Source organism: Lipotes vexillifer, unplaced genomic scaffold (genome assembly GCF_000442215.2).
Source record: "Lipotes vexillifer unplaced genomic scaffold, Lipotes_vexillifer_v1.1 scaffold738, whole genome shotgun sequence".
NCBI classification, from domain to species: Eukaryota; Metazoa; Chordata; class Mammalia; order Artiodactyla; family Lipotidae; genus Lipotes; species Lipotes vexillifer.
The window spans coordinates 593,462-604,489 of NW_006769699.1; the positions used below are offsets into that span (position 1 = coordinate 593,462).

At 36.7% G+C, this 11,028-nt stretch overlaps 1 protein-coding gene across 1 annotated transcript in view; it reads right to left on the reverse strand.

The window, feature by feature from the left end:
• ARHGAP21 (Rho GTPase activating protein 21) overlaps positions 1-11,028 on the reverse strand; it is a 128,411-nt gene that overhangs the window by 76,804 nt on the left and 40,579 nt on the right. Inside the window, exon 2 of the mRNA XM_007445863.1 lies at positions 1,967-2,146. Coding sequence (XP_007445925.1) covers positions 1,967-2,146 — 180 coding nt within the window. The remainder of the gene's footprint in view (positions 1-1,966; positions 2,147-11,028) is intronic.

Genomic DNA, 11,028 nt, shown 5'->3' on the forward strand with positions numbered 1-11,028 from the left:
CGGGAGAGCCAACAACAGGTGGAGGCCCAAGTACCAAAAAAAAGGAAAAAAAAAAAAAAAAAAAACATTTATTCAAATATTTGTTGAGCCTCTACCATACAAAATCTACAATGTACTGCAGAAAGAAAAAAAGAGATTTAGTGAAGGGCTGATAATTTGTTATATAATTTCTGACCTTTATTTTGGCTGCCCAAATACATAGTTTTTTCCTGGTTATATGCTCTGTTCTGAGACTGCCAAGGTTGCCAGATACATAACATAATAAAGACGTTGTATTTACTGCACATTTTCCGAAAGCTCTACAATATTAATTTTTGTATACTCCTTTGAAGTGAATGAACAAATTTTTATAACTGAAAAGATTTCAATAAATATTTTCCATGTAAAAGGTACAAGACAGACCTATTTGCAAGAACATCTGTGTTAAATAACAGCATTAATAGCTGAGGTTTAATGAGCAATTACTGTCTGCCAATTCCTGTACTAACTGTTTTATACGTATGACATCACTCAACACAGCCACAGCGAGGAAAGTGCTGTCATTGTCTATTAAGAGACTAACCCAAGGTCACAAAGCTAACAAGGGCAGAGATGGGACTCAAACCCAGGCCCTTTTGACCCCAAAGATTGTGTTAGCAGCTACACCGTGCCTCTAAAATTTCTAGAAATATTTTCCGATTATAACAATATTAATAATGCATTTGAAATCCGTGTTTAGCAAAATTATATTATAAAAACTGTACTATCTATATCATCATGGTCCAAAGCTCTTCTTCAAAACAAAACCAAAAGACAAAAAATAAAATTCAGTCTTAGAATGTAATTAATGCAAGGGACTCTTAAATTTTCAACTACTCTCACATGTGACCTAATACCTAAGTTTTACTATTTAAGACATTTAAATATAAAGTAGATTCTTAGGGAATCCAGTTCAACTCTTTTATACATTTCAGGAACACCAAACTGGTCAATTTTAATTCTAAAGGTAGCAATTATTCATAATTCTTAAAAACTCTTTAGTACTTTTAAAAGCTTATCTTATAAGACATTTTCCTACAGAGAAATATTTAAGAAAGATATAATAAAAAAAGTGTGGCCTCCAGAAGCAATTTGACACTATGTTTTACAAGACAGCCCAAGATTCATAGATATTTAGAATTAGAAAGGACTTTCTAATCTTCTAGTACAATCCCCTCGAATTAGAATGGAAATCTAGAAGCCAAAAGAAGTTAAGTGGCTTGGCCAAAGTCTTCGAAGTCTTCTGAATGTCATTATTTGCATTACACTGTTGAACAACAGTTAAGCATCAGGCATTCACGTTGGCCAAGTTCAAATCCTAGGTCCACCACTTACTCATTATATGACTCAGACCAGTTTCCACATCTGTTATATGAGGTTAATAATAAACTGATATAATGCTCATAAAGAATACAGAACAAGTACTCAGGATGTCAGCTGCCATTATAATGATTCCATCTGCTGCTTATTAGACCATGTTCCTATACGTTGAAGCATATTAGTGTAATGCACTCTAGTGAGAAGCTGTGTTTTTAAATTGACTTGCCATCATATTACCTATCTGAAAGTTAAGTATCAGTCTAATTCTAATAATTTTTTATAACTGTCCAAATATTTTAACGAACTATAATATTTCCTCTGCATGCTCAGCCTAGAAAACTCACCACATTTCTAGATATTAGAAAAACAGCTACATATTAGAAAAAGTAGAGTGAAGTTTAGAATTAGAAGTTCTAGTAAAAAAGATTTGGAGTTCATAATCAGTATGACCTTCAGAGGAGACTAAAGTGTTTGTTCTAGAAGGTAAAAAATATCTAAGAGATGGAAAATAATATAATAAAAATGCAGATATGACACAATTCTTTTAAGATAGAAAGAAGGCAGGATGAGAGGAAGACAAGAAGGAGACAGGATTTGCCTTGTGTGCTACTTTAATCACTTCTCTTACCTTATATGAAAATTGAATTGCAGACTCTGGGGGATAAACAATAAAATGCCTTAATGTAAAACCAAAGCCTTGGGATGTTCTTTTCAACATAACTGTTTTGGGACCTGGCCAGGAGAATGCTTCATCTTCGGATGGTGATACAGTTTCACTTTGTTCTTTTCCATCTTTACTTTTTGATACCTAAAATGAAAAGATGTTTAAAAGTTAACTATGTAACACAATATATTTCATCATTTGGGGAAAAGTTTATGTGTAACAATATAATACCTGAGAGCAGAAAGGAACTTACTGGAGAACAAGAACCATATTCTGATGCATGAACTATATGTGGTACAACAAATCATGCGGATTATCAAAAACTCAATTTTTTTCCTAGAGAGGGATGCTATGAAAAGTTAATCAGAAGCAAGAAAGAACTCTGGGAAATGAGAAATATAGTGGCTAAAATTTTAAATGCAATAGATGGAATGAAAGACAACACAAAGAAAATCTCACAGAGCACTAAGTACTAAGAAACAGAAACTATGAAAGAAGAGACATGAAACTGTTGCGAGTAAGAACACTAAGCATGTTATCAGTCCAATGGCAGCAAAGGATATTAGAAAATAAGAGCTAGGTCTTCAGGTTCTGAGCGCAAATTCAGTATCCACATAGATAATCCTTCCAATATCCTGGCTTTCCAGTTCTCTGCTATCTCTCTCCAACTCTTGGCTTTTATCTGCTCATGAGTAAAAACCCTCTGCAATCTCAGATCAAGGAGCCCACCCTGCATCCCTCTCACATGCCAACCCTTACGATTCTTCCATCTGAGGCTGACCCTACACCCGTCCCTCACTGCCCCATGTCCTCAGCTCTCTCTTAAACCAGCTTCAGTTCACTCCTTTGCCTTTCTCTCACTTCCTCAAAGTCACCTGAGAAGACCTCACCCTGGATAAATCAACATGACCTACTCTGGACCTGCACGCACGTGGCCAAACATGGGTGGAGAAAAACAAAAAATTAAGCCGACGGCTTTCCCTCTAAGTTCATGACCGCTAACCTCAAGCGAGCCTTCAGTGTTGTCTGTCCATTTCTCTCCAGTCCATTCAACCAAGATGACCATTTCATCCCTTCTCCCTCGCCCTCACTTGGAGCTGATGACCTTGCTTTTATTACACCAAAAACACACAAGCAGGACAATGAGAGCTTAGTCGCCGGCCACATCTCCCCACCTACCTGCAACTGTGCCACGTTCCCGTTTCCCTCCTGTGACAATGGCTGCACTGCCCATTGTTCTAAGGCCCCAGCACTTATGTATCAGATCCTATTCTCTCTTCCTAGACAAAGGCATGGTCCCAGCGATTCTCCCCTCGCTCTTTTACATCATGTTTTCTCTTTACGACATCATTCCCATTGGCGCATGTGTACATTTTCTAAGTTCTTTAATCTTAAAACAACAACACAAATCCTCTCTTGACCACAGCCCTCACCAGCTTCCACTCTGTCTTTCTGCCTATCTTTACAGGAAAACCTCTTGAAAGTTGTCTATGCTGCTATATCTCCAATTATTTTTCTCCCATTTGTCTCTTAAATCCCCTTAAATCAGGCTGTTGCCTCCCTAATTCTCAGAAACTGCTCTTGTCAAGGTCCCCAAAGACTTCTACGTCTCTGAATTGAATGATCAATTCTCAGCCCTCGTCTTCTGTGACCTATCAGTTGGTGCAGGGGACCAGTTCCTGCCTGAAAAACTTCTCCACGTGACTTCCCACACCGAATTTCCTCCTAACTGCCGGGCTTCTGCTCAGTGTTCTTCGCTACCGCATCAACTGCTCCACTTCTGAATTTACGAATACCTAGGACTCAGCCCATGGACCTTTCTACCTCTACTCTGGCTTTCGGTGATTTCCCCAATTTTTACCTCTAGCCCAGACATCTCCCCAATCTAACAGGTATCTCAAACTTAACATGTCTACCTTGCTGTATCAAGTTACAATTCCAAGTTCATCTCAGCAGTTTTGAAATGTCACCTTTATCAAACGACAAATATTTGAATATGCTTGATTCCATTACATTTTGCATTATGCTCCACTAATGAATCTTATCTATTCTTCCACAATGATTTGCTTAACATGAAGGTATTTAAACTTAAAAAGTGCTCCTGGAAGCAATTTTTCAAGAGACTTCTAAATCCTGAACATTTTCATCATTAGTCAATATTTGGGTTGTTACTAGTTAGCTATTTTATCAACTTCATGTTCTTTTCCATTTGGGAAGACACTAGATAGTAACATTTCCCAGCCAAACCTGCAATAGGGGAGGCTGTGACCAAGTGCTATCCAACAGAATGGAAGTATTATAAATATACAAAAATGAACAGTATTTCTACACGCTGACAATAGGCACTTGGAAATTGAGACATTTAAAATATACCATTTAAAATGTGAAAAACTAGGACTTCCCTGGTGGTCCAGTGGTAAAGAATCTGTCTTATAATGCAGGGCATGCGGGTTCGATCCCTGATCAGGGAACTAAGATTCCACATGCCGCAGGGCAACTAAGCCCACACACCACAACTACTGAGCCCATGTGCTCTGGACCCCGCGTGCCACAACTAGAGAGAGAAAACCTAGATGCCACAACTAGAGAGAGAAAACCTAGATGCCACAACTAGAGAGAAGCCCGGGCACCGCAACAAAGAGCCCACGTGCTACAACTAAAGACCCGATGCAGCCAAAAATAAATAAAATAAATAAATAATCTTTTTTAAAAATAAATAAATAAATAAAATGTGAAATACTTAGGTATAAATATGACAAAAAATTTGCCAGACCTGTACATTATAACTCCAGAACACTGCTGAGAGATTTAAAGAAAATCTAAATAAACGGAGAGATACACCATGTTCATGGTTCAGAAGACTCAGTATCGTTACAATATCAACCCTCCCCAAATCAATCTACAGATTCAATGAAATCCCAATCAAAATTTTTGTGTAGAGCTGATAAGCTGTTTCTAAAATTCACTTTGAAATGAAAAGGACCTAAACAACCAAAACAACTTTGAAAAAAGCAGAATAAAATTGGAGGACTTACAAGACTTCATATAAAGCTACAGTAATCAAGACTCTGAGCCACCGATGGAGACTCTGTACATTTGAAACTCATTAATCATAAATGCATTTTAGTTTATTCCCCCTTCTAAAACTTGGAGATTTTAAGGGGAGGGGGAGTAACACCACACATCAACATGGCGGACTCAAGCCGAGTCTCAAACAACTGCAAAAGCGATCACATAATCAGGTAGAATTTGTAGCATGAAAGTTGTTATTCTAGGCTTAACTATCCAACTAGTTTAGCTAAACTTTAGGCAGTGACTGGATCCTCCTTTTGAGATCCAAATGAGAGAATTATTTTATATATGCAAGCAAGTTCATTCCCTCCGTGTGTGTGTGTGTGTGTGTGTGTGTGTGTGTGTGTGTGTGTGTCTCTCTCTAAGTTTCTCTGCATCCTTGAGGGCATTTGGTATTGTCATTGTTTTTTCTCTTAGCCACTGTGATAGATGTGTGGTGATATCTTGTTGTGGTAATATTTGCATTTCCCTACTGGCCAATGATGAACGTCTTTTCCTGTGCTCAGTTGCCATCTCCTTGTGTAATTTTAAGGCACAAAAGAATCTAAGCTATGAGCAATATAAGTGAACCTTTTCCTGTTACATATGAGGAAACTGAGGCCTGGATTATTTAAGTGATTTGTCTAAGATTAGTGTTGGCTAGTATCAGGGCAAGAATTAAAATCATGGTTAAATTAAAATCATGGTTTCCTGAATCTGAGGCTAGAATATTTCCCCTGTGTCACATTACTTTTCGTCATCTCTTCTACTGTGCAGTCTGCATAGACTTTTCCCTCCAATAGGCCTTTGATCTAATCTATTATTTTTAAATTTTACTTTTCTGCAGGACTCTTTTTTTTACTTTACAAACACTTTACATGTATGAAATTTATTTCTAATGTATTATTATGACTTGGCCTCACAGCTCCCAAATATATTCAACTTTTCTTTCCTTTTCCTTTGAACCATATAGATAAGGCTCTCGGATCCCGGTGTCATGCTTCAAGTTTATGTGTTGAGCCTGTTCTGTCTTCTTCTACTGAGTTCTTTACAAAAATGGAGAAAATGGGATGAAGAGTAAGCAGTTTCTTTTTCACTCCCTGCAAACTAAGATTTTTTGACGCAACAAAGCTTCGTTGTCTCAATTATTTCAGCCTCCCCAGAACATCACATTGAGTCCTCTTTAGTCTCCTTACCTTTTCCTACAGGAAAGAAGGGTTACAATTCTTTCTACATAAGAAGAGAAGATGAAAAGAAATACACATATGTGCCTTTCTCCCTCCTTCTCTTCCTTACCTGCAGAAGCTTTTGATCTGTTGGATTTTACAACAAGGGCAAACTGCAGGCACACAGTGAAGGACACAGCAGTCAGATTTCTCCACTTGAGAAGACCCTCAAAACATTATCTCTACACGTGTCTCACCTTCCCACCATGAGCACCAATTCATGTACCAACAGCCTCAGCGTGCAAGAAGCCAAGAAGTGGCTGGAACCACAGCAGTCACATTCCTGTGAACTAAGAACTGACATCTGATTCCCTGAAAAGACTTCATAACAAGGTCACCTGCTTGAATAATAACTGAAGGTTAAAAGAAACCGAAATAAAGATAAAAACTAGATCTAACAACCAGACAAAGCAAAGAGGACAAAAGTATATGGGAAAATGCTAATCATATAACAATGAAGGTAATAAAAACCTCACAGAAGGGAATGCACACTGGCACGACAGAACCCTTTGGGAGAATGGGAATGTTCTAGAAGTGGATTGTAATGAAAGTTTCACTACTGTATAAATTTACTACAAGCCACTGAAATGTCACTTAACAACAGGTGATTTTTATGGTTTGTAAATTACACTTCAACAAAAATGCTTTTAAAAAAAAAAAAGTGGCGCAGGTAAAAAGTACAAAGTCTAAATGTTTGCCAGAGGTGAAAGACGCAGGGCTGTCATGAAAGCAAACACAAGAGAGTTAAGAAACAATCCCTGTACACACAGTAACTATATAACCCCTAAACTATCTTTTGTAATTATTTGTACTTTAAATAGAATGGGGATGGCTTCCTAGTATATTCCAGGAATCATTCACGATAAAGAATAAGAAAGTATTATGTTCATCCTAAAAGATCCTAACATTGACTCCATCATATTCCTAAGTTTATAAGCCCTACTCCTATGGATTACCTGAAAATGTTTTGCTTTTTTTTTTTTTAAATCTTACCACTGATAACATTAGTAGTACCAGTTGCTTAAAGTAAGATTTTTCTGCCTTATTTTAGGGCCATGCTTTCTCGCGGTGATGATTTGAATATGTGAGTCCTTTTCCTTTTTTATAGTTGAATTACTGAACTCTTCTAGTTATGACTGTTACCTGGGCTTGATGTTTTTTCTTTCATTACAAGGGGAGATGGCACACACAGTAGGGAAGAGCAGGGACTCTGAGCTGGAGTCCCTGGGCCTGGGTCCTTGATTTATCACCAGCTGTGTGGCTTGGGCATTTGGACCTCGGTTATTCGTCTTCCATACGAGGGTGGTAATAATAGTGCCTACCTCATAAGCTTCTCATGAAGATTAAATGAGTTATAGTTTGTAAAGTGTTTAAAACAGTACGTCACACATAGCAAGTACTCTTTTAACTGTTTTTCTAAAACCACAGGGGTCACCAATACATAAAGGCTTATCTCAAAAGTGTATTACACAATAACACTTTTCACATACTCAGGAGAATAGTGTGTAAAACATAGTTTTGTCTGAAGGGGAAAACAAGATCTTGAATATCCATAAAACTTCCTAGATTTTTATGTACCACAAGAAGTCGGATGGAGATATGGGTTCACTGTGGTTGAGTAACTTGTCAAAACAGCTAGTAAGTGATAGATCCAACCTACTCCTTCCATTCTATGCCATGAGTGGAGAGGAAATACCATGTGGTTTACACATTTGGACACTGCCTATCGTTAAGCTTCTGTCTCCACAGTCCTAACGCCACAGAGAGTTAATCTCACAGCAAATTATTCCTCACATATTGACTTTCTGTCATGAGGCATTTCTCTACAAATCTTCAACATGAGGAGATCTTGTGTGTTTAATTAAATAGCTTGTTTGTTTAATTCCAATTGAGTTAAAAGAATCTTGAATAAAGCTTCTTTATATGCTACATACACCTGGCAACTCTTGACTTGGAGCTTCTGTTGGTGGGGAGCCTCTTTCTTAAAAATTAAAAAAAAAAAAAAAAATTTTTTTTTTTTTTTGCCAATCTAGGTTGATAACAATTGAAACTACTTTGATGTTGAATATCTAGATGTGTCTAGATGTACTTTTCCAAGAATTAATTCTAGTTCTCAGTAGATATTTTAATATTTAAGAGATGAAAGATGATGGCCAAAGAAATTCTAACACTTTCATGACTTGAAGTTAAAAGATCTAGATGACGTTGGTCCAAAATATTTCAATTAAATGCTTGGGCTTAATTTTTAAAAATATAACTCTTAATTTTTAAGTTTATTATTTACTTAGACATTCATTTATAATATCTTCCATATAAGTTGATTGGTGATATGGGTCCTTTCTGCTGCTGTTTCTTCTGTAGGTTTCATTTATGGATTCTTTTGAAACAGCTGGTATTTTCCTATGTGATTTCCTTCCCTATTCAGGGTTCTGGTTTTTAATGTAATTTTTATCTAGACAGTACTGTTCTCTCTTCTCTCTCTCTCTCTCTCTCTGATTTACTTTCAGATCCCACCATGTCAAAGACATGAGGTCTTAATCCCACAATTTTAGAACTTCACTCTCATAGAAGATAGGTATTTTAAAATCTGAAGTAAATGAAAAAAATTGGAAAGAATGGTGTGACCTTTCTAGAAATGTTTTATAAATAGCTTAGTTTTGACTACTACTATGACTTTGGAAAGTTATCTCTAATTTTATTCTGACACATTATACCCTGTCAATATTATCAGTCTCACAAAATGGTAAAAATCAGAACCTACTTCTCTTCATAAATTATCCATTCAGACCCATTTTCTGGGCATATTCTTGCAGTTGTCTTACTAGTAGTGATGATGGGATTAGATTATACTTACTTCGGTCCCTTGGACCTCCTGTGACTAACAATAAATGTCTTCATGATATTAGAGGAAAGTCTGAGCTTGTTTCCTAAAATAGAGAAATCACTTTCAAGATGACACATTAATGAGAATCCTCACTTGTCATTTCTATAACTTTCCATATAATTTGAAAGAATTCATCCTTATTACTGATTCCAGAAGTAAATATGACTGAATCTCACTGACATATTGTCTGCATTCATTCTTTCATCTTTAATAGCTTCTGACATTACTTCCTAATTCTGTTATCAAAAATATTCGCTGAAGTAAGGGAATCTGGGAATGTGATTAGCTGTTTACCAGAAAGAAGAGGAGGAAAAGGGTTGATGAACAGCTAGCCAATCTCTGCTGTGGTTCATTGATGTTCACTGGTGTATAAAATTTCACTGTGAATATACCACATTTTATCTATTATACTATCCTCTAAAAGGAAACTGGGGTTTTCCCAGTTATTCTGCTATTACCAAAAAAAAAAAAAATGTTGCTAAGTGCATCTCCTGTTTATAAAGACATCCTTCACACCATAGTTTCTTAAGGTATTTACACAGTAGTCACATGGTTTCTTTATGGTATTTACATATGCTTACATAGCATTTAGATGGTTTCTTTAAGGTGTTTACCTGGTAAAGGATAGATGTTTATAGTATAATGACAGATGGTGGCTTAACATAGTTAAGTGCCAAACGTCTAATTCAGAAACCTGACCTGCACCATCACCACAAGCGGCCACAACGCATCATCTATCCCATCATCTTTCTCCATCAAAAGGGGCACATGGTTAGGAGACAACCTGCCTTCACACGGGCAGAGCCTGTCAATGTCCCACTCTCAAAGTTTCACGGGTACTCCCCTAGTGCTATCCTTGGGGATAACAAAAAAGTATCTTTCATTTTTTTTTAATGGTTTATACATTGCAGGGTTGTTTCCTAAAGGAGAGGGAGCATGCATTCTACTTTATGTAAGGGGAATATTTCCACTTCAACATACATTGCTATACCAAAACCTCTCTAATTATTAACCATAATTAAATATGGGGATAAAAGTTCAGCTAGCATCCAGCGAGCGTCTACTGAGTATGACCCACGTGTTCCATCAGTATTGCCGTATTGAACAATTGTGACATCTCTGACAGGCATGTATTTACATTTTTTTTTAAATAAGGCTCAAAAAAGTGAAGTGACTTTCCCATAGTCATAAAACATATAGCTCCAATTCTAGAGATTTTTTATCTAAAAAACAGCTCTTTACCCAAAAATGTAAAAGAACTCAGTCTGATTCTTAGATATTCCAATGAAATTTTTACTTACTTTTCTGGGACTATGTTTTTCAGAAAAAGAATGTTTTCTAAGCCTTTTAATACTAATGACTTCTAAACAATATTTTGTTTTTTAAACAATGTTCATCAGTCCATTTATTATTAGCAAATAAAACTAAGTACACACAAAACTTACTCAAGTATTTATTTCAATAAAGTACTCTTAACATTACGTGGCAGACTTAACTCTACACAGAAGAATCTGTACGGAAGAATGGTCTGCTGTATATCTCAAGCATTTTTTTTAAATGAAGTCTTAAATAACTTAGATTTTGCAGAAACAACAATTCCAAACTAAATTTCTATGAAAAAACAAAACTCCCAGAAGTTTATCAGTTTGTTGAACATCTCAGCATATTAGAGATGGGTTTGTAACAAATAATGACTGATATCTGGATGGCCAAAACTATTTAAATCTGCTTTAGATAAACTTTTTTTTTTTTTTTTTTTTTTTGCGGTACGCGGGCCTCCCACTGCTGTGGCCTCCCCCGCCGCGGAGCACAGGCTCCGGACGCGCAGGCTCAGAGGCCATGGCTCACGGGCCCAGCCACTCCGT